At 36.4% G+C, this 23,701-nt stretch overlaps 2 protein-coding genes and 3 pseudogenes across 8 annotated transcripts; 4 read left to right on the top strand and 1 right to left on the bottom strand.

Annotated features, from left to right (window-relative positions):
- The first annotated feature begins 3,978 nt into the window (after positions 1 to 3,978).
- Positions 3,979 to 8,598, top strand: LOC104733383 (transposon Tf1-107 polyprotein). The gene is given in 3 exon segments (XM_087476831.1): positions 3,979 to 5,349; positions 5,352 to 6,248; positions 6,251 to 8,598. Coding segments are annotated over 3 exon segments (4,443 nt in total). The 5' UTR covers positions 3,979 to 4,151.
- A 4,786-nt stretch (positions 8,599 to 13,384) lies between these two features.
- On the top strand, positions 13,385 to 16,382 carry LOC104731272 (uncharacterized). Of its 4 annotated transcripts, none has more exons than XM_010450598.3 (8): positions 13,385 to 13,636; positions 13,738 to 13,953; positions 14,195 to 14,285; positions 14,388 to 14,549; positions 15,172 to 15,283; positions 15,403 to 15,565; positions 15,661 to 15,869; positions 16,076 to 16,382. In XM_010450598.3, the coding sequence occupies exons 4-8, from the start codon at positions 14,539 to 14,541 to the stop codon at positions 16,319 to 16,321; spliced, it is 741 nt and encodes a 246-aa protein (XP_010448900.1). In that variant the 5' UTR covers positions 13,385 to 13,636; positions 13,738 to 13,953; positions 14,195 to 14,285; positions 14,388 to 14,538; the 3' UTR covers positions 16,322 to 16,382. The 4 variants fall into 4 exon arrangements, with proteins under 4 accessions (XP_010448900.1, XP_087335113.1, XP_087335115.1 ...); XM_087478987.1 differs by having other exon boundaries at positions 13,390 to 13,636; positions 15,649 to 15,869; XM_087478989.1 differs by lacking the exon at positions 13,738 to 13,953 and having other exon boundaries at positions 13,390 to 13,636.
- Positions 16,363 to 17,349, top strand: LOC147930368 (heat shock protein 90-2 pseudogene; annotated as a pseudogene). Its single transcript, XR_015573662.1, has 3 exons — positions 16,363 to 16,395; positions 16,769 to 16,910; positions 17,014 to 17,349. The product of XR_015573662.1 is annotated as a heat shock protein 90-2 pseudogene (transcript).
- Positions 17,350 to 17,506: 157 nt separating this feature from the next.
- LOC147930367 (heat shock protein 90-2 pseudogene) lies at positions 17,507 to 18,761 on the top strand (annotated as a pseudogene). The gene is made up of 3 exons (XR_015573661.1): positions 17,507 to 17,617; positions 18,185 to 18,326; positions 18,430 to 18,761. The product of XR_015573661.1 is annotated as a heat shock protein 90-2 pseudogene (transcript).
- A 2,340-nt stretch (positions 18,762 to 21,101) lies between these two features.
- Positions 21,102 to 22,695, bottom strand: LOC104731265 (putative glycosyltransferase At5g03795; annotated as a pseudogene). The gene is made up of 3 exons (XR_015573810.1): positions 22,571 to 22,695; positions 22,128 to 22,478; positions 21,102 to 21,920 (listed from the first exon to the last, which is right to left on the bottom strand). The product of XR_015573810.1 is annotated as a putative glycosyltransferase At5g03795 (transcript).
- Positions 22,696 to 23,701: the final 1,006 nt, after the last annotated feature.

The following is a 23,701-nucleotide window of genomic DNA, read 5'->3' as shown; positions in this document are numbered from 1 at the left end:
AACGTATACCCACGAGACGTCGTCTCCCATTTTCATAAGAGTACAATCACATTTGATGGTTAAGGATTTTCTCAATATTGAAATTGTCTAACTGGGGCAAAGACCAAACTGACCCTAAGTTTATTACTTCTATAACGGTAAAACCCTAACTTTACAAAGTCTCTCTAACATCATCCGCAATGTCTCTTTAGATTCTGGATAACTCCGTCGAAACCATGTCAAGATTATTCCCCTTGCCCACCACCAGAGCAGCCCAGTGTAATATGGATCTATTTTCTATTATATTTACGATTTTCTGATGTTTCGTAATAGTTTTCGTTAATCGTTCTCCGTTTTGTGGAAACCTCACAGGTCGTCAAATGCTTGTCATATGGGTCATTGAGGACGAACAAATCCGTACAATTGAAGAGTTTTGGTCGACATATGAGAAAATCGAACCATTTCTCACCATGGAGGAGGGTATTCGTGGGAGAACGGACCTCCAGGTTCACATCCTTAATCCGAATAAGGAACTGTCAAGAGCAGATTGGGATGCTTATTGCGATGGCCACATCTATATCTATAGGGATCCAGGAGGTGAATTATTTTACTTACAACCCTCTTTTTCCCTTTATATATATGTATATCATCTATATCTCTCCGTTGGTGTATCATATATATCTCCGTTGGTGTATACTATTCCAGGTGGTGAAGATGAAAGATTTGTCAGGATGGTACCAAACATTCTAATGCTAGCATTGGGACCCGATGAATTAAATTTTCTGATACTCTCAACAAACAAAGACAACTTTGGACAAGGCACCAAGTTCTTCAGTGTATGTGACTCTTTTAAGAGAGATGGGTATCTATATTGCTGTAGCACATCCTGATTATTTCAAAAACTTTGATATCAACCAATACCGAAGAAGCTAGAAGCTCACAAAAGGTTAAATATCTCTAATTAAAAATTGGTTAAATATGATTTATAAATTCACCTAATTTTAACAAAACTTTCAAAATTGTTGTGTGCTGAATGACGAAGAAAAGATAACGACCCCTTTAGATGCATTTATCAACGATATGTTTCAGTCACGTAACAAAGAAGGAATCATCAATGTTTTATAATAAGTGTAAACTGTATTTGTCATCTATTCCATAACAGAGACGTAGTTGGATACGTGTGTTTTGATTTGCATATATATTCTAGTTACACCAATATTGTTGACTTAAGGTTGCAGAAAGCTTGAGTCACAAGTAATACATAATCCTAATGAATTATGGAATCAGATTAGTTCTGTTTAGGAGTTATTTAAATATGTTAGTTTACCTATTTGGAAAAAGAATTTGTCTAAGGTTCTCTCTATATAAATGCAGGGCTGGTCAAATAAATTTGGTGGCCGGAAGCCAAACAAAATTTTATGAACCTTTTTTATAATTTGTTATAATAATGTATATATATTTTCTTTAAAAAAATAGAATTCGAATTAGTTTTAAAATCAAATGATAGAAAAATAAGCAATAAAAAGAAAAAAAATGAATATATGTATACAACAAAAGAAAATTTTAAAATATATAACCAAAAAACATTTTTTTAGTTAAATAATGCTATTGTTAAAAGGATTTTTGAACTTTTAGAGGAATATGTTACCCTAAAAAACTATAAAAAAAATGTGACCCTAAGCATGGACTTAGCCCGCCTGTGCTATGGGCCGAGCCTGTATAAATGAGATCTCAATGTGTGACACAATTTGAGAGGTCTAGGGAGAACAAGACTACAAGAGAGATTTTTAGGTTTTTGAGTAATTTTCCTAAAGTTTAATAAACTTGTGTTCTTAAACCTTTGAAGTTCTTCGTTTCAAGTTCTATAAATGTATATATAGTCTATGACAATAATGTTAATTGAGCGAACGAAATAAAAGACAGCTGTCGATTTTGGTGCTTTCAGGGATCCTTTTTTCCGGTCTCGGAGTAAACACTAAGAGCAAAGGTGACTAAGAGGGAGGATGTAAGGCTAACTCGATGGCTGAAGTTGATAGTCCCTTCCATTGCACAATTTGGGTCTTCGGAATATAGAAGTAAAAACAAAAACATATTCCTTAGAAGCTCTTTTAGACGTTCGTCAAAGTATATGAGTTCAATTGTTTTTTTGGGGGGTCATTGTTCTGGTAGCTGAAGCTTGGAAGTAGTCTCCATCGTTTTGGATACGAAGGTGATGCAGTACCGCTAGCATTGCGTTGGGGAGAGAGCCATCGTAGGTCCAAACTAACAAACCAATCGTGATTCCGCTTCCTTTCATGCAAGTTCGGAATGATTAATGACATTAGTTCCGTGTGCTAGCGTTGATGGTGGCGTTTAAAGTTTGATCTATTAGGGCACTGCCATCAAAGAATTTAAACAAAGTATCTTAAAACATATCTTATTCTTAATTTTGAAAAAAATGAAATTAAGAACTTCTTAAGAAACTTTAATATATCATGGGTCCATTGAAGGTTGTTAAATTTGGGGTTCTTAAAAAGAAATACTCAAATTCAATGTTTACCAAAGAAACCCAAAAACAAAAAGTTTATAATAGTGTCAAAATTTATGTGATTCAATCTCAAAAATCACTAAACAATGTGTAGAGATACAGAGCAAATGACCAAAACCATTGCAATGAACCAAACCATGCATCAGATGTGAACAAAGCTTCAAGCTTTTTGCCGTCAATGGGCGTTCCACTCATCACTAGTTCAGCAACAAACCCAATGTTTCTCACAGCCTGTAGCTCAAGCAAATAACCAACATCAATTTAGAATACTCTGCAGTCTGCTCGATGGTATGAAAAACTGCAAAAATGGAATTCACATATTAAAACAGTGACGGTTAAGAGTCTTTTACCTGCAACACATTCTTGGCTTTGTTGTTGTAGAGAGACGAAAGAACCACATCTGCGAGGTTAGAGATGATTGTACCTATGCACCAACAGGAATAACAACAACAGACAACCAATCATTAATATCTGCCATCAAAAGATACCATCAAAACATTAATATTTGCCATCAAAAGATATCCAAACAATATGAATGCTGAATATAATAAAAGCAAGAACACAACCAATATAGAAATAAAAACCTGCATCAGATTCTTCCCCCTAGACCCTGGTCCAGTCCACGAGTAACATCTTGTATGTGAAATCGAAATCATATCAACCTAGGAAAGGAAACAACAAACTAAGAGTTAACTCCCAAGAAAATTTTCAACAGTCTAACTACAACTCTTCAATTGAGCTACAAAACCTGATTAATCCCACAATTGAATCTATAATAAGAACCAGAGGTAAGAAAGCTATAACTGCAAAAGCAAACTGAAGATATATATCAACACAAACCCTTAGCACTAACCTGCAGCCCAAAGCCAATATGTAGAATGTGTATACATTGGAGGTAAAAGAATAACCATCAAGGGAATGACAATGCAATGAACAAACTGTACTAAAGCATATGGTTTAATGTCATCGAAAAACCTGTAATATAACAGCCTCTCATGTCAGCTTACTCTTAACTTCAATATGGTATCATTAAAAACCAGTTGAGAGTTTTAAGGAATTTGAGTTACCTCCAATATAAAATGCTAATAAGGCCAGCAAGAAGCAAAGGAACAATGGAGTAAGTACCCTTATGCTCATCAATCCTCTCGATTACAAAAACGAGTGATCAAAAACAAGACACAAAAAGCAAGTCTCAGAGAAGAGAAGAGAAGAGAAGAGAGAAAGAAGCGTACAGGAAGACGATCCCAGAGGAGAGTTGCATCGTTAGGGTGAAGATGTGATAAGCCTAAACAAGTGTATATAAGAAGAAATCGCATAAATGAAGAAGCACGTGTGGAGCTGGAGAGGAACACGTGCGGATGAGTTTGTTTACTACTTATATACTTTCGTACAGAGTATTTTGGGAATTATGTTGTTTGTTGTAGAAAACAGAGTCATATGAGACTTTGAGGAATCGGTTATGCTCTAGCTGCGTCTAGAAGCCGATGTTGTTATCTCTTGTAACAGATTCATTCAGATAATAAAAAGAGAGTTCTTTTTCTTATCAATTGGTGTGCTTGTGGTCTGCGATCGAATCAAACGCTTGGTGAAATTGAGTTCGTTGTGTTGCGTTTTCTTGGGAGGAATCGAAGAATCAATAACGAAGATGGGGTTATCACCGGTGCGAGAGCTATCAGAAAGGGAACAACACGAAGCTTCTTTAGCTGACGTCTACGATCAATTGGGCGAGATGCGAAGCTCTGAAAGCAAGATGAAGGATCGACTCGAGACGATGGGTTCACAAATGAGTTCACAAATTGAATCTTTGGGTAACAAATTGAGGATTCGCGATCAGAGATTGGAGGATCTTGGAAGAAAGCTGGACTTGGTTCTTAATTCTCTCCCTGGAATTGAGACGGTACGCGAGGTGGGTGGTTCAAGCCAATCGGGACCATCGCGATTTCAAGAAAACCAAAACCAGGTACGTTTCTCTCCTTTGGAACCATGCCGTAGCAATATTAGACCTGGGTTGCGTGAGAATTTGATGAAGAACGTTGAGATGGCTGTGTTTGATGGAGTCGGAGTTTATAGTTGGGTTGCTCGAGTGGAAAGGTTTTTTCGTTTGGGAGGTTATAACGATGAGGAGAAGCTAGCCTTGGTGTCAGTGAGTTTGAGTGGTGAAGCACTGAGCTGGTATAATTGGGTGATCAACACTAGAGAATTTAACAGTTGGATGCAGTTCAAATCAAGTTTGATGCTAAGATTTGGAAACCTGAAGATCAGAGAACCAAGCCAAAGTTTATTTTGCATTAAACAGACTAGTTCCCTAGCGGATTATATACAACGATTTGAGGACTTATCTTCTCAAGTGAGTGGACTTGATGAACATAAGTTGGAGGGCATATTTCTTAATGGATTGACACAAGAAATGCAAGAGCTCGTACACATGCAGAAGCCTCGTAATTTGGATGAAATGGTGGCAGAAGCTAGAGCAATGGAGTCGAGTATTATGCGAAGATTGGTGAGAAAGGAGCCTATACTTGCTAATAAGGAGAATCAAAGCTCAACTCACGAGGGCAATTCTCTTTACAATACAAATACTTGGAAGACGAAGACGTTGGTAACTGACACGATACAAACTAGTGAGAAGCAAGCTGGTAGAGTGGAGCAAAGACCTAGAAGGCATAGTACAAATGCAGAGCTAGATGAAAAGAGGAAGAAAGGGCTTTGTTTCAAATGTGATGGACCCTGGTCTAAGGACCACAAATGCCCCAACAAAGAATTAAGAGTGTTGACAGTGTTGAATGGATATGAAGTTGAAGTTTTGAATGGTAATGTCGATGGTGAGATATGTGAGGTGCAACGGGTGAATGCATGGCTCTTTCATTCTCATTGTTTAGAGGGATTGCTGGTCCTACAACCACCAAAGTCAGAGGATCGGTTGGGAAAGAAGCTATAGTGATTATGTTAGATAGCGGAGCCACTCACAACTTTATCTCTCTGGAAGCAGTAAAGAAGTTAAAGCTTAAATGCAGAGCAAACCCAGACTTGAATATCAAACTGGGAACAGGAATATTAGTGAATGGGTTAGGGGTCTGTGAGAGAGTGACATTCTCTACTCAAGGCCTAGAGTTCACAACTGACTTCATTGTGTTGGAACTGGGTCAAGTGGATGTAATTCTGGGAGTTTACTGGTTAAGAACCTTAGGCGAGTGCAGAGTGAATTGGGAGAAGAATGAAATGTCCTTCCTATACAAGGGCAAGATGGTGTCATTAAAAGGAGAACCTGACCTACTCATTTCCAAAATGTCTTTGAAATCCTTGTCAAGTGGGAAGGTGGCGAAGGAGTTATGCAATAACCAAGTGTTACCAGCGATCGCAGAACCTATTCCCGAGAGAATTCAAGAGGTTTTGGCAGAGTTTGATTGCGTATTTGTGATACCTACATCATTACCACCAATCAGAGGAAGAGAACATTCGATATCATTGTCCGCAGGTACCACTGCAGTGAGTGTTCGGCCTTACAGATATCCTCATGCTCAGAAAGAAGTAATGGAGAAAATGGTTGGAGAAATGTTAGAAGCAGGAATCATAAGACCAAGTCAAAGTCCTTTTTCTAGTCCAGTATTATTGGTTAAAAAGAAGGACAGCAGCTGGCATTTTTGTGTTGATTACAGAGCACTAAACCGAGCTACAATTCCAGACAAGTTCCTAATACCAATAATTGATCAGCTTCTGGATGAACTCAATGGTTCTGTACTTTTTTCAAACTGGATTTCAGAGCCGGATACCATCAAATACGAATGAAAGAAGAAGATGTTGCAAAAACTGCTTTTAGGACTCATGACGGCCACTATGAATTCTTAGTGATGCCATTTGGTCTCACCAATGCTCCTGCGACTTTTCAGGCCTTGATGAATGAGTTGTTCAGACCATATTTGAGGAAGTTCATTCTAGTATTTTTCGATGATATATTTGTTTACAGTAAGAACTTGCAACAACATGTGGAGCATCTAACGGTGGTTATGAAGATATTGAAGGGAAATCAGCTATTTGCCAATAAGAAGAAGTGTATGTTTGCTCAACAACAGGTGGATTATCTAGGACATATCATATCCAAAGAAGGTGTTTCTACGGATCCTACCAAAACTCAAGCAATGACTCAGTGGGTGACTCCCAAATCAGTCAAAGAACTAAGAGGATTTCTGGGTTTAACTGGGTACTACAGAAGGTTCATTAAAGGATATGGACTGTTGGCTAGACCATTAACAGAACTATTGAAGAAAGACAGCTTTGAGTGGAGTGTAGAAGCTCAAGCAGCATTTGATAAACTGAAGATTGCAATGTCTACAGCACCAGTTCTATCTTTACCAAACTTTGACGAGACCTTTATAGTTGAAGCAGACGCATCAGGGTTTGGTCTAGGTGCAGTTTTGATGCAGAACAGAAGACCAATTGTGTATTTCAGTCATGGGTTGACATCTAAAGAGAAACTTAAGCCAGTATATGAGAGAGAGTTGATGGCGATAGTCCTAGCCATACAAAAGTGGAAACATTATTTGTTTGGAAGACATTTTGTTGTGCACACAAATCAGAAGAGTTTGAAATTTCTGTTGGATCAAAGAGAGGTGACAATGGATTATCAAAAATGGCTTATTAAGCTCTTAAATTACGACTTTGAGATTGTTTACAAACCTGGAGTTGAAAACACAGCAGCAGATGGATTGTATAGAAAGATACAACCTCAAGGCGTGTTTTCATCTACACTACTATTGGCATTAACAGTTCCCACTGCACTCCAATTACAAGATATTTTTGATGAAATTGAGAAGGACGCTCAGCTCCAAGCGGATATTCATTCGTGTATGACAAATGCGGATGAACATAGTAAGTACATGGTGAGAAATGGGAAACTATGGTTTAAACACAGGTTGGTAATTCCCAAAACATCCACATCGATACCATTAATACTCGAAGAATGTCATGCTGGGTTGTTGGGAGGACATTCTAGTGTGTTAAAGACAGTGAAACGGATTCAACAGTCATTTCATTGGGAAGGCTTATTCAAGGATGTTCAAAAGTTTGTGTCAGAATGTAAAGTTTGTCAGAGACATAAATATTCAACCTTATCTCCTACTGGCCTTTTACAACCGTTACCGTTACCGCAACAGGTTTGGGAAGATATCTCTATGGATTTTGTAGAGGGTTTACCAAAATCACAAGGGAAAAATGTTATACTGGTGATAGTGGATAGGTTGAGCAAATATGGTCATTTCTTTGGTATGAAACATCCTTTCTCTGCATCAGATGTGGCAAATCTGTTTATAAAGGAAGTAGTGAAGTTACATGGTTTTTCAGCCACCATTGTTTCAGACAGAGGCAGTACATTCATGAGTGGATTTTGGAAGGATTGTTTCAAGTATTCTGGAACGAAATTGAAGTATAGTACAGCTTTTCACCCTCAAGCCAACGGTCAGACAGAAGTTTTAAACAGATGCTTAGAGACATTCTTGCGTTGCTATGCGTCTTCGCACCCTAAAACGTGGCATCAGTTCTTACCGTGGGCAGAATTGTGATACAACTCTTCCTTCCATACATCTCTTAAGACGTCTCCATTCAAAGTATTATACGGTAGAGAACCTCCTGCTATAGTTTGATTTGAAGAGCAGTCAACAAAGGTGGTAGAGTTGGAGAACATGTTGAAGGAAAGAGATGTGATGCTCGATCATATAAAGATGCATTTAATCCGAGCTCAGCAGTTGATGAAGAATAATGCAGACAAGCATAGGAGAGATGTGGAGTATAAAGTCGGTACTTGGGTTTTTTTGAAACTCAGACCTTATAGACAACAGTCCGTAGCCAAGCGTGCCTGCCAGAAGCTAGCTGCCAAGTATTTTGGACCCTTTGAGATAATGGAACGGATGGGAAAGGCTGCTTATCGACTGAAGTTACCTGATGGCTCAAAAATTCATCCAGTGTTCCACATTTCATAAATCAAGAAGGTTTTGGGAGCTAAACAAGTGTATATAAGAAGAAATCGCATAAATGAAGTAGGGGTGGGCATTTTAACCAAACCAAACCAAACCGAACCGACCCAACCGAACCCAAACTGACCCAAACCAAACCCAAATATACATTAAAACCATTTGGTTCTATTTTTCCTTAACCCGAACGGTTCGGTTCGGTTGAACCGAACCGAACCGAAAACCCAATGTGTTTTTTTTCAATTAATATTATTGTAATTTGTAGATAGGTAACACTAACCCACGATTGCTTCCTCACGCACATGTTTGATTTTTTTGTTTTCTATAATTTTTCTAACAAATTAATTAATGTAGAATTAGGTTTAATGGTCTCTAACCCTATGTTCTAAAGTAAAAGTCTACCGACGTTAAAGCAAATTTATATCCTCTGTTCCTCACTTCCTCTGTTCCGTGCCCTCTTAATTAGGCCTGGACATTCGGGTACCCGTTCGGGTTCGGGTTCGGGTATTTCGGGTTTCCGGGTTTTCGGGTTTAGAGGTATAAAACCTGTTCGGGTATTTCTAGACTTCGGATTCGGATCGGATTTGGTTCAGGTATTTCGGGTTCGGATTCGGATTACCCAAAATTCACAAAATTCAAAATTTTAGTATCTAATTTAGTCTAAATAATTCAATAATACACAATTTATCTCAAAATTTAGAATATTTTTTATCCAAATTTACTAATAAATAGTTTAAATACTTCCAATTATCGAAAATATCTAAAAATCTGAATATTTTAGACACTTATATTATTAAAATTATAAATATTACTAATATATTACTACTATAAATTAATAATGTGGGTATATTCAGAAGAAATCGCATAAATGAAGAAATCGCATAAATGAAGTAGGGGTGGGCATTTTAACCGAACCAAACCAAACCGAACCGACCCAACCGAACCCAAACTGACCCAAACCAAACCCAAATATACATTAAAACCATTTGGTTCTATTTTTCCTTAACCCGAACGGTTCGGTTCGGTTGAACCGAACCGAACCGAAAACCCAATGTGTTTTTTTTCAATTAATATTATTGTAATTTGTAGATAGGTAACACTAACCCACGATTGCTTCCTCACGCACATGTTTGATTTTTTTGTTTTCTATAATTTTTCTAACAAATTAATTAATGTAGAATTAGGTTTAATGGTCTCTAACCCTATGTTCTAAAGTAAAAGTCTACCGACGTTAAAGCAAATTTATATCCTCTGTTCCTCACTTCCTCTGTTCCGTGCCCTCTTAATTAGGTCTGGGCATTCGGGTACCCGTTCGGGTTCGGTTCGGGTATTTCGGGTTTTCGGGTTTTCGGGTTTAGAGGTATAAAACCTGTTCGGATATTTCTAGACTTCGGATTCGGATCGGATTTGGTTCGGGTATTTCGGGTTCGGATTCGGATTACCCAAAATTCACAAAATTCAAAATTTTAGTATCTAATTTAGTCTAAATAATTCAATAATACACAATTTATCTCAAAATTTAGAATATTTTTTATCCAAATTTACTAATAAATAGTTTAAATACTTCCAATTATCGAAAGTATCTAAAAATCTGAATATTTTAGACACTTATATTATTAAAATTATAAATATTACTAATATATTACTACTATATATTAATAATGTGGGTATATTCAGATACCCATTCGGATTTCGGTTCGGATCGGGTTCGGATTCAGATTTTCAGATTTAGAGATTTAGAACCCGTTCGGGTATTTTACAATTTCGGATACGGGTTCGGATCGGGTTTTTTGGATCGAGTTCGGATCGGATCTTCGGATCCGGGTATTTTGCCCAGGCCTACTCTTAATCAACGTCATCGTCTCTACGGTTTTTCTTTTAGGTTTTTCTTTTCATGATTTATTTAAATTATTCAACTTATAACTTGTTGCTTATTTTAGAATATCAAACCGAACTGTGAATTTATTTGTTAGTGGTACATTTATTAATTTTTTTTGAACCGAACTAAAACCGATCCGACCCAAACCGAACCGAGCATAAACCGAACCGAACACAAACCAAACCAAACTAGCTTTGGTTGAGTTTGGTTAGAGTTTTATGAAAACCGAATAAACTGAACCGAACCGAACCCAAACCGAACCCGAACTTAAACCGAAGTGCCCACCCCTATGAAGAAGCATGTGTGGAGCTGGAGAGGAACATGTGCGGATGAGTTTGTTTACTGTTTATATACTTTCGTACAGAGTATTTTGGGAATTATGTTGTTTGTTGTAGAAAACAGAGTCATATGAGACTTTGAGGAATCGGTTATGCTATAGCTGCGTCTAGAAGCCGATGTCGTTATCTCTTGTAACAGATTCATTCAGATAATAAAAAGAGAGTTCTTTTCCTTATCAAGATGATAGTAAGAAGTTCCAAAAGCAACATAAGCAGCACCAACGTTGTCCTAAGTCTGAATCGAATCTGAAGAGGCAGAAGTCTATCTTCTTTTCAATATTCCAAATCGAAGATTCGACTTCAATAACAACAACAACAAAAAAAAAAAAAAAAAGCAAATCGATAGGAAGAATCAAAACAACAAACACTAGTATATGGAGTAATCGAAACTAACCTCATTGCAGAAATCACCCATCCCATAAACAGAGAGAATGGTGAGGAAATTAGAAGCGATGAAGCAAGAGAGACGAGAGAGAAAAAAAAACCTTTTTTTTTTCTTTTTTTACTCCGACCAATCACAAATTGACACACACAGGTTTCTAAAGAAATCTAAAACATCTCATCTAAGGATCGATGCTTAGTAAAATTAAGTTTTTTGCATTATATTTATTCTGTTTTATTGTTAGCAAACTTGTAAAATACTTGTTAAATCCTTTGATGGGTTTGCCCTTAGAATCCTTGTAAGGAGGTGTGTGCAATGGTGTCAAAATAAGTTTTCACGGCGATTTATGAATTGAAGAATTTTTGTTAAGATTTCGGATTGTGAGAAATCAGAAATTGCACATCTGATTTAGATTGTGAGAAATCAGAAAATTGCACAACTGATCGTATTTTAGTGTTTTAAAAATAATCGAAACGCATATACCAATTTCCACGTGGACCAATCAAACAAATACCTTATTCTAGAAGGAAAGGTATTTCCCGCTTCCTTTCATACAAATTTCCTCGTGAACTAGTAGTATCTGAACACTAATAAACCATTCTCGTCTCCAAGTAAATGATCTTATTCTTATAAAGTAATCCCACAAAAGAAGCTTCAGTTAGCAGCAAACAGGAAAACTTTGGGAAGCAATAAATGAGCAACCAGAGTTTTTTTTTTTCCAACACCCACAAGAAGGACAACCTCTGGATGATATCCTAAAACTTTAAATTGTTGAATATGATGCGATCCCAAACATTTGAACTAACAGGCTCTGTGGTCCAGGTCTTAATCAGCATTCCTTTGCCAAAAGTGATCTATCTACAAAACAGTCAGTAGTAACTATAGTGGCATTGAACTAACCAAGAAACAGTTGGAGATCAGCAAAAACACTTGTAAATGAACCATTGACTGGTTTGGTTTGCGGAAGTTTTGATTATGTGAAGATTACAAGATAAAATTACTATGACTACAAGATAAACTACAATCATTTCGTTTGTTGAAAGAATAAAAAAATATATACAATAATAATAATAATAATAATTACAATCCTATATCAAACTGAAAATGCAACTGTTGCTTTAGTGGCTGGTTAAATAATCTATTGAAAGATTTACGAAGTTCGTAAGTGTTGACAATTTCGTAAAGACAAGTTAAGATTTGTGTGAGACCTCGTTATGTCTAAACTGTACCGAAACCCGAATCCAATCACAATCGGTTTACTCAGATTGAAATTTATAACCAAACCGAAAACATATCAATTGTCGAGTCATACCCAGTCGGAATCGAGGACACGTTTCCGGAGAGCCGGTGAGGTGAGAATTAATTCGGTCACGGCATCATTTCTCCGTTAGACGGTGGCTTTTTGAAAGTGACTCAGCTTATTTCGATCACACCGACCGAATCATCCGCTGGGATATATATATTTGGCGGAGGAGGAAGCAGCGGGCTCCAATCAGAATCGGAGGAGACAGATTGTAATGACTAATGACCATGAAACCATTCCATATAGATAGAGTGGAGTCAATTGTTGAATCAGACCACTTGGCTGAGTCTCCATCGCCACGAGGCAACTATTAAACCATTTGTATTTCTTTAAATGAAGTAATTAATAGATATATTAGTTAATTATTAATACTAGTAAGAAGATTAATGTTTTGTACTAGTAGTATATAAGGAAATCAATTAATAAATGTATTGGAGATCATATGGGGCCATTAATGTGCTTATGTACAGTAGTCCGTAAAAGTTTACTAATTGTTCCATAAAACCACTCATATAGTACTAATTAAATTATATAATTAGATTATACAATCTAACTTTTCCGAATTAAAAAGAATTAAAGAACAAAAAAAAGGTAAAAGGGAGAAACAAAAAGTGCTTTTCAGTTTGGTTGAGCTGTACATAGGATATCTAGAGGTGATATCAGTGTTCTAAAATTGAAATAAAAACAAAACCAAACACTTTTAGTTGTATCGTACTTATACGTACGTAGGATATCACTTGTGTTCCCTTTAAAAACACTTTTAGTTCCATTGTACTGTAGTGTACTTTTGACCAAACCGTGCCATCGCATAAGACCCACTGCGAACTACAACACGGCGTCGTATTATCAATCAACTTGCGTTTGGTTCCGGTCGGTTTTATTCAGTTTTCCAGCTGTATTCGGAATTTGAAATATATTCCAAAAAGAACCAATATAATTTCTGGTTCGCTTGTTTTGGACCGGTTATTTCCGGTTATCATTTTCATTTCAAATTGACGCCGAACCAAACCGAGTTGATGTGGGCTCGGCCCATACACGAAGCTCTGATGAGTCTCTCTCTCCTCTGACGGCGTCTCTGCATAAACCGGCGATGATGCTCAAGGAAGGAAGCTGAGGGAGTTACAAAATGGAAGATGATGAGGAGCCACTGATGGCTATCCAAATCCAACCGGATGTTTCTTATCGGAAAGAATCTCTCATCAAGCGACGCTGTTTCAGTTGGTGTCAGCGTCATCACTGGCTATCTCGGCGCGGGAAAATCCACCGTAAGCAATAATGATAAAGTTGCTTCCTTTCAATGATTTAAGGTGTTGGGTTTTGGTTTATGATTGTGGTTCTAATCTGATTGATTTGTTTTTGGCCTCAGCTTGTGAATTATATACTGAACTGTTCTCCTGAGTTGTTGTTGCTAACTACTAGTTGAATCTGAGACAATGTTTAAAGATATAATTGCCTGCGTTATGGAGAAAAGAATGCATATTTTGATTTTGCTTTTGGTTTCTCAAATCCGGCTCCACTGGCTTCTATCCTTTAGTTGGATTAACAGTTAGAATCAGAAGTCAAGCTTGACTGCATTGTTACTGTGAGTAGTAAACTCTTGAATCTGATTCACTTCTCCTTTATTGATCTTGACGTTGCTTTTATAATTCTAGTATTATCTTGTGCATTAAAATACATAGAGTTGTGTTATCCACACTAGTTTTAGGTCTCTTCATCATTTACAGCATATGTGTCTCAAGTTGCATACTCTCTCCCTGGTTTCAGTAATTTTGTGCTTAGGAATTTATGTTGTAATGCCTTTACTGACTTAGCTGCTTGAACAGGTTGTGGATGCAAAAATATCTTCGTTTTCAGCTCAATGAGCGCCGTGACACATCCTCGTTTCCTGAGGCTTTTAATCAAATAGCATTTGCGGTAATCATATTGTGACTCAACCAATTGCTACACTAACTTATCGCCTTCCTCATCTTCCCTCTCACCTCATCATGACGAGATTGTTTTGGTTTTGTATTGTAGGACACAGTAATTATTAACAAGGTGGACTTGATTTCTCAAGAGGAATCTGATGAATTCGAGAAGGAGATTCATTCCATCAACTCGCTCGCCGATGTCATCCGATCTGTTAGGTGCCAAGTTGATTTGTCCAATATATTAAACTGCCAGGCATATGATTCAACTGTTAAGTCTCTGAAACCTGTTTTCTCTTCTTTGTTCGATTACTACTTATGCTTTTGTCTGTAAACACTGAACCTTTTTACCCTGTTCACTGTTGAAATTGGCATGTTAGTCATATGACAGTTTGAAAACATTCTAATGCACTAAAGGTTTTGGCTTTTAGGATTGGGTATATAGCCTTAAGGAAAGTCCTATCGTGTGAGCAATGATTCTGTGGAATTGTGTAGATGTCTTCTGTATCCTGAATTTATTGTTCTATACTAGTTAGTTACCAAGAGTTTTGGCATGATGACAGCTTGTTTTTTTTTTTACTTTTTTTTTTCTCGTTCTTGTGTTGTCTCTTTGTTTTGCTTAAGACAAGATTGCAGTGTACAAGATTCTTACAAGTGGTTTCTCAGTAGTATCGTTTGTGTGCTGTTCAAATAAGGTTTCCCAAGTTTTGAAGTATCATCCTCTGATCACTTTGATACACACACCGTTCTAATATAGTTGTTGTTTCTTAATGCTTGACACAAGATTGAAAATTTTCTCACATAATTCTGTCTTATTCACCAATATATCAAGCAAAAAAGTTTCATTGTCAATGTTGGGTTTGTGAACTTTTCCTGAATGTTGTCCGTTGCAGTGCACCAGCTGGAACTAAAAGAAAGGGTGGTCCTGGAGGGCTAAACAAAGTCTGTTGGGTTTCTCCAGAACTTCAAGTCGTTGTTGGTGAACCTGCTCTTCCCAGAACTGAGGTTTGTTGTCACTGTCTTCCTTTTACGTTTTTTGTCAATGTGTCATTCTAATTGTGTATTAAGCAATTGGGTTGTTGTTTTTATTATATGTTTTGCAATATTTGTCTTTTTGGTGTCAGATTGTGAGGCAATTGTGGGCTTATATAAGGAAGAACAACCTCCAAGACCCGAGTAACAAGCGGAAGATCATTTGTGATGATGCATTGCGTGTGGTTTTTGAGACTGACATGTTCAAAATGAATAAGTTGCTTGCTAAGCATATTCTCCCGCTTGATCCATCAAGTAATGGTTCATTCCAAGCATTTTTGCTGAACTCTAAGTGTTCTTGGTTAGTTCAATGTTACTGAATACTGACTGTTTGAAAGCACTTTTGGCAGAGGACTCTGGTCAAGCCAAACGGGCAAAAGCTGAGGTCGACACAAAGAATGAGACCACAGAGCTAACACCTGTTAGTTCAGCTCCTGTTAGCTCAACTGTTACATTATCTGAGTCACTTTCTAAGTTCTTTGGCACTGGTGAAACAGAGATGACAGACGAAGAGATCATTCTCCGTGTTTGGGAATACATCAAACTCAACAATTTAGAGGTGAGTATTTTACAGAAGATCCTTGTGGGTTGCTCCTTTATTGCTTTCCAAAAGTTTCCACTTTGCTGCTACAAATGCTTGTTATGTGGGATTAGTCTACAATATTAATGTACAGTATAAGTTTTCACATTGCTGTATTTGTAAGAGCTTTTTGAGTGGCCATAAAGCAAGAAAACTAAGAATTGTTTTGCTTGATTCTTTTGCAGGACCTAGTAAATCCAATGGCTATTCAGTGTGATGAAAAGCTCCGTGATCTTCTTGGATGCGAAAGCATTGCAGCTGCTGGGATAAATGAGATGCTGAGGCGCCACATGTACAAGCAGTCGTGTTCTGTTTCTTATGTGTTTTGTTTATCCATGATTTACGTCATAACATTGCGTTGTTTAGCTAATCCTCTTCAGTATCAATATTTCGAAACTAAATTGCAACAGACCAAACTCAAAAGAGTTTAAACATAGATTCCAGTTTCAGCTAATTAGTACTAAGACCTCATATGGGTTTAGGATTTTGCCATTTCCTTTCCCCCGTGCGACTGCAACTGAAAATTAAACACAGAACAAGATTGCATCTACATGTATAAAAAAATAGTCAGAGTTTAGATGAAGCTCCTACATTCTTCTAATTTGGTTTAAGTTCGGTTTATATTGGTCTAATTTGGTTAGTCACGATTTGCTGATTGTAAATTTTCTCTTCACCGGATTGAGCTAAGAGGCGAAATAGACAAAGAAGAGATCATTTGGCTTTAGTGTTTAAGCCAAGGAAATATTAAGCAGTCTTAGCATTTAGATTTGGATTAATCAGTCTATTGTTTAGATTAGGATTAAGCAGTATTGTTAATTTTGTACATGTTCTGAGTAATTTGTATCTTACGACTTAGTATTTTGTTATGGTGAAAACAGGCTTTGGACAAGATTAGGTGCGAGTCCTTGACGGACAAGAGCAAGCTCGATGGTCAGCCTGAGCTTTTCATTCACATCATTCCTGACAAGACTAACAACACCTTGACCATTATTGATAGAGGTGTTGGGATGATCAAGGCTGGTACGTGATTGATTTGTATTTGTCTTTGCTGTTTCTAATCATGTATCTCTGTGTTTGCTTTGTTGTATTGTGTTGGCTAATGCGTCTCTGTTGTATTGTACAGACTTGGTCAACAACCTAGAAACGAATGCGAGATCTGGTACCAAGGAGTTCATGGAGGCATTAGCTGCTGGCGCGGATGTTAGCATGATTGGTCAGTTTGGTGTTGGTTTCTGACAAGGTTGTTGTCACAGGCAAACACAATGACGATGAGCAGTACGTGTGGGATTTTTCAAGGGTATTGTCGACTCTGTAGATCTTCCTCTTTAACATCTCAAGAGAAACGTTGCTACGGAATTACCAAGCTTAGAGTTTCAAACTCTTCTCTGGCTTCATGATGAGCTGTTATCTGATTTGTTCTTGATGAAAACTTGTGTTTGTGCATTCTAGTTTAGTTCCTTGAGATAATCGAGCTTCTTAATTTTTTAAATACAAGGCTTTTATGTCAATTCTTAAGTTTTCACATTGCTGTATTTGTAAGAGCTTTTTGAGTGGCCATAAAGCAAGAAAACTAAGAATTGTTTTGCTTGATTCTTTTGCAGGACCTAGTAAATCCAATGGCTATTCAGTGTGATGAAAAGCTCCGTGATCTTCTTGGATGCGAAAGCATTGCAGCTGCTGGGATAAATGAGATGCTGAGGCGCCACATGTACAAGCAGTCGTGTTCTGTTTCTTATGTGTTTTGTTTATCCATGATTTACGTCATAACATTGCGTTGTTTAGCTAATCCTCTTCAGTATCAATATTTCGAAACTAAATTGCAACAGACCAAACTCAAAAGAGTTTAAACATAGATTCCAGTTTCAGCTAATTAGTACTAAGACCTCATATGGGTTTAGGATTTTGCCATTTCCTTTCCCCCGTGCGACTGCAACTGAAAATTAAACACAGAACAAGATTGCATCTACATGTATAAAAAAATAGTCAGAGTTTAGATGAAGCTCCTACATTCTTCTAATTTGGTTTAAGTTCGGTTTATATTGGTCTAATTTGGTTAGTCACGATTTGCTGATTGTAAATTTTCTCTTCACCGGATTGAGCTAAGAGGCGAAATAGACAAAGAAGAGATCATTTGGCTTTAGTGTTTAAGCCAAGGAAATATTAAGCAGTCTTAGCATTTAGATTTGGATTAATCAGTCTATTGTTTAGATTAGGATTAAGCAGTATTGTTAATTTTGTACATGTTCTGAGTAATTTGTATCTTACGACTTAGTATTTTGTTATGGTGAAAACAGGCTTTGGACAAGATTAGGTGCGAGTCCTTGACGGACAAGAGCAAGCTCGATGGTCAGCCTGAGCTTTTCATTCACATCATTCCTGACAAGACTAACAACACCTTGACCATTATTGATAGAGGTGTTGGGATGATCAAGGCTGGTACGTGATTGATTTGTATTTGTCTTTGCTGTTTCTAATCATGTATCTCTGTGTTTGCTTTGTTGTATTGTGTTGGCTAATGCGTCTCTGTTGTATTGTACAGACTTGGTCAACAACCTAGAAACGAATGCGAGATCTGGTACCAAGGAGTTCATGGAGGCATTAGCTGCTGGCGCGGATGTTAGCATGATTGGTCAGTTTGGTGTTGGTTTCTGACAAGGTTGTTGTCACAGGCAAACACAATGACGATGAGCAGTACGTGTGGGATTTTTCAAGGGTATTGTCGACTCTGTAGATCTTCCTCTTTAACATCTCAAGAGAAACGTTGCTACGGAATTACCAAGCTTAGAGTTTCAAACTCTTCTCTGGCTTCATGATGAGCTGTTATCTGATTTGTTCTTGATGAAAACTTGTGTTTGTGCATTCTAGTTTAGTTCCTTGAGATAATCGAGCTTCTTAATTTTTTAAATACAAGGCTTTTATGTCAATTCTTACTCCAATGCACTAAAGGTTTTGGCTTTTAGGATTGGGTATATAGCCTTAAGGAAAGTCCTATCCTGTGTTTGAAAAAGACAGCACATGATAGTTTTATTCGGGTTCTATTTACATCTCTTGTTTCATGGGCTGTTCTTCCATGTCTTCTTGGTGAATCCGCTTAACTCACTGTAAGTGTTGTGTTTCTTATGCAGCAATTGATGACACTCAACGAATGATGCAAATGGGTGGACTTGGTTTCGATGCATCAAAGGTAAATATAATATTACCTTCTCTTTCTTGCATCATTTGGCGGTTCTTTTTTTTTTTTTTTGGTTTCTCGTACTGATTCATAACTTTGTGGGCGTCTATTTACTTTTAGACTTCTTTGAATCATCCTACATTATGTACTATGTCTGAACTTAGTCCAACCCTGATTCTGTATCGTTGCATTTGCAAATTCTCCGCAGAGCCTGGGTGTGATCGATCAAGATGAAAAATCAGATTGATAGAATCCTTGTGAGTTGTTGATAACACGCGAGCATTCTTAGTGTAAATTGAGCATGAACTAAAGCTACTTATCCCTAAACATAGTTTAGACGAAACCATAGTTTGTGTCATAGACATATATGATGATGCCATTGCTTGTAAATTTGATTGGTTTTGCTGATTATATAAGAACTAGATTAACACCCGTGCTCTACCACGGGTTGAAATTCATTTTATTTATATTGTAATTTTTATATAAAATATAATTTATGTGATTATTTTTAAAATTTTTTTGGATAAACATTATGCAATAAAATCATATGCTAAATATGAACGGTTTGAAAAATACACATATTTTGTAAGTTTTATATTGTTAATGATTCTAGATAAGTACTTGTGCTATAATACTGGTTAAATTTATTTCGTAATCTATCTTGTAACCCACTATTTAACTTGTAACTAATCAATCTATCAGTTTCGTAATCTATCTTTGGTTAACGTTGTGGTCTATCGATAAAATCTGTGGAAAACAAATTTGTAATATTATGTTTAAAGATCTCTGGAAACAACAATGATATAGTACTAACATCTTCTGAAAATACAATTTGGAATATTTATGATTTTATTTGTTACCATTAATATATCAATTTTTTTTCACAATCCATTAATATATCAATTATCAATTTGGAATATACCTAATATTTAGGTGTAACCAATTAATATTAATAATATTAATATATGGATTAATCTATAATCTATCTATAACTTATATATAACTATTTGTAACCATTTATTAAAAATATAAAATCTACTAAAACTATGTTGTGTACTTTCCTTTGATTTAAAAGGGGATACAACACTTGTTTATATTTAATTAAATATAAACAAAATTTTAATATTCTAGCGAGGCAACGATTAAACCATGCTTTATACACACCAATGGATTCCATCGCCACGAGGCAACGATTAAACAATTTGTTTATATTTAACTAGCAATTGACCCGCTACGCACGGAAGTTAGATGAAGGTGTATTTCAGGTTTTTTGTGTATATTAATTTTTGGTTATGTAAATTCATCTTTATGTCTGTTTTTCTATTTGATTTGGGTGCCTATGTTGTTTGTTGGATAATTTTTTTTTAAAAAATAGGTTTTATAGTAAGTATAATTTAGTGTGATGTTTACTTTTCAAAATTTGAGTGTTTTTTCAATAATTATGATAAGAAGTTAACATTGTGTACTTAAAGTTGTTGTTTTGTTGTAGTTGTTAGTGGTGATTAATTTATTATGATTTGTCATTTTGTCATTGTTAGTATTTGGCCAGTGCTTCACCCAAGAGTTTAATTAGGGTGTGATATGTGTTTTTTCGGTGGATATTTTTAATGTGTTTTGTTATTTTCTCTTTATATTTTGGTTGCTATTTTTTGGTGTTTTTTTTATAGAAAATGGTGATTTTGACTTTCTTGCTTGCTTTTTTGCATTAAGTACAATCTATTGTGTAGTTTTATATTTTTATTTTATATTAGTTATGTTTATTTTAAAATTTGGTTTTGTTTTTCAGTTATTTAAATTGCATATTTGTAGTGTCTGATATTATTTCTTTCTAAAAGTTGTTAAGTTCGTGGTAAAAGATTTGAGGAATAGTATCGATACAAAAATAAAAACAATTCAACAACTTTATTTACATATTATCTATAGAGATAGATCAGATTGGTTTCGACCCGGACTAAAGATTTTCAAATGATATATATAATTTTTTTTAAATTGATGGTTGATTTACAAAACAGTTATAATAAAGTGAAAGTGCTATATACTTTTGTTTCATCACTATTACGTTATCGGGTTTGTAACATATACAACATTCTAAGAACTATCAATAATTTCTAAAGTTTAGGAAATACACACACTTAAAAAAACAAAAAATGTTGACGGTTTTGTCAAAAAGAAAAAGAAAAAAATAGAAAGACAAATTAATTGTCCAGATCAATGAGCAGTGTCATTTAAAACATGTACACAGCTGAATCGTTCGTTAAACCAAACTTCTAAACAGTAATTTGGAAAACTCGATTGCACCAGATCGAATGAAGAGTCGTGTGAAACATATCATACTTCTCAGGCTTCACATACCATAGGAAATGCTTCTGAGTTCTGAACTTTCTTCACCCTCATCTGCATTGATCTGTACCCAGTTTAAAACCTTGAAAAAGGGCGGGACAAACTTATCCGATATGATAACTGGAACACAGTCATAGAAAATGGCCTCTACCACTCTAGGGCTTTTCACTTCAAAGCCTTTCGCGCAAATGCAGTACTTGCTCGTCTTCATGAACTGAAGGTAGTTCTTGTTTCCTTTAGTCCGCGGTAGTTTCCCAAATATTTTCAAGTCAGGATCTTTGTTGTTACCCCAGTAAGATAGTAGTATTGGCCTTAGATACCCGTGGTCCGGTTTCCCAGCAAAGAAAAGTATCGGCCTTTGCGTCGCTGATTTGCCACCTATGTTACTTAGTGGTTTATTGGGATCTCTAACGAATGTTTCTGGTAAAGATGTGTCCCTTCCAAAGCCAAACTTTTACATCCAAGTTGCACAACGCCCTTATACTCTTCGCCATATGTGTCTGCGTCTCTGATGGAGACTGAAAAATATCACAAAGTGACCATACATTTATTAAGAAAATGGTCTCAACGATCACATCTTCTATAACCTTATAAAATGGTCTTTAAGATCACAACTTTATAAATTCCATAAAAAAATGTTACATAAGACCAAATATTGTATCATTATAACTTGGTAGAGAAATGTCATAAAAAGAGTCTCATAGCAAAGAAGAGAAGACATTTACCCAATCATGGCAGGCAGCAAGGAAATGATCCGCACCTGAAGTTCGATTCTAAAAGGGGTACTTGACGGTAATGAAGTCTAAATAGTCTTTTAGATACTTAATGAGATTGCGGTGACTGTGAGAGTCTTGGACATATAGAGTCACGTCGAGCATCCGGGAGCTGAAGGGTAGATAGAAAGATGAGCTTTCGCAGGGTCCTTTGTGACAAATTTGTTGGTGTTGGATTCAATGATTTTCATAAACCAGCCTTCGGATGCATAAATCCCTCTTAGTATTGGACTATGCATTATTGGTCTATCTCCTTCTTTGTAAGCATAAAACTTTAACATCTTCTCCATCAACTCATAGCTCCTGAGGATTTCAATATCAACTGAAATCAGTGGCATCAGAATATATATAAGCTTTGGTGCAGCTACAAGAAAGACACAAAAAATACAACTCACTTTTTGAAGATCCAAACATTGCGATACAGAGGAGCGTAGAGAGAGGGTCTTTGTCATCGATTGGTGCATTCTCAGTCTCATGTTTTGCTTGTAAAAGCTCCATGTCAGGTTGAGTAACCCATTTTGTTTCTGAAAAGAAAAAAAATGAAAGATGTTAGACTATGATGGTTACTTCTTAAGTAAGAATATATCATATCAAGATCATGATGAACCTTTGCTAGATGATTATGAGAAACACGGTTTTGACGCAACTGCTTGCTCATCTCCGATATTGACATCATTATATAGGACTGAAACTTACAACAATTGAAGAAAGCGTAGTGGGTGTTGACAGGTACTTGTTGGAAAACCTTACCAGAATATCAACACAGTGTCTTCTTGAATGTTTGGCGTAGTATTGGGTTTTGGTTGCTTAGGTAAGCATTTCACATACAGCCTTATGTTAGATTCATTTAGCATCAAGTGTGGTGTACTCATGTAAAAAGGTTTCGTTGATATACAGCGTGTTACTGAAATACACAATAACAGAAATCAAAAGTTTGTGGTCTTCTTGGAAAACGAACTCTGTAATTTTGAACCATTCTTCAAGAAGTGCTTGCATCCCCTGTAAAATTTCAACACAATCTCTTCAAAAAAAAAATTGATTCAGAGAAACCATAGTGAACATATAAGCAAAGAACGTAACCAACTAACTGAAGATAGAAAACCATCTATGTGACAAACTAAAACTGTTATTATGTTCGCTGCAGTGTCTAATTTATGTTCCGTTTTGGTAAAATATGAACCAGTTAAAAGCTAACTAACCTTTCGAAGACGAAGGGATCAAGACAACATGCATCTTTGTATTGTTGGGAGGGAGATCCAACCGGAGGGGATATAATTTCCCGTTTAAAGGGTTCTTGGAACAGATTGATATATCAATCAGATCTGTCTCTTCTTTAAGCTTCTCTTGCAGCGCTTCTAGTCCCATTCCCTTGAAGCAGAAAAGCTCTTCCTTTGCTGTTACATCCACGTTCCCATCGTCGTCCCCAATTCTATAATAAATTAGCCTGCCATTGACTGGTGAGCGGACACTGTAATCAGACTGATCATAAAATGTAAAAATCAAAAGGTGTAGGTCAGTGATTTTTG

This window comes from Camelina sativa, chromosome 12 (genome assembly GCF_030686135.1).
Source record: "Camelina sativa cultivar CO46 ecotype springtype chromosome 12, ASM3068613v1".
NCBI classification, from domain to species: Eukaryota; Viridiplantae; Streptophyta; class Magnoliopsida; order Brassicales; family Brassicaceae; genus Camelina; species Camelina sativa.
The sequence above is the reverse complement of the archived record's forward strand: the minus strand, read 5'-3'. Positions and strand labels throughout refer to the sequence as shown.

Excerpts from the sequence above, each read along its gene's own strand:
- LOC104731272 (XM_087478988.1), top strand. Across the intron at positions 15,566-15,648 it reads TCTCCCGCTTGATCCATCAA|CACTTTTGGCAGAGGACTCT; the intron begins GTAATGGTTCAT and ends ACTGTTTGAAAG. Across the intron at positions 15,870-16,075 it reads TCAAACTCAACAATTTAGAG|GACCTAGTAAATCCAATGGC; the intron begins GTGAGTATTTTA and ends ATTCTTTTGCAG.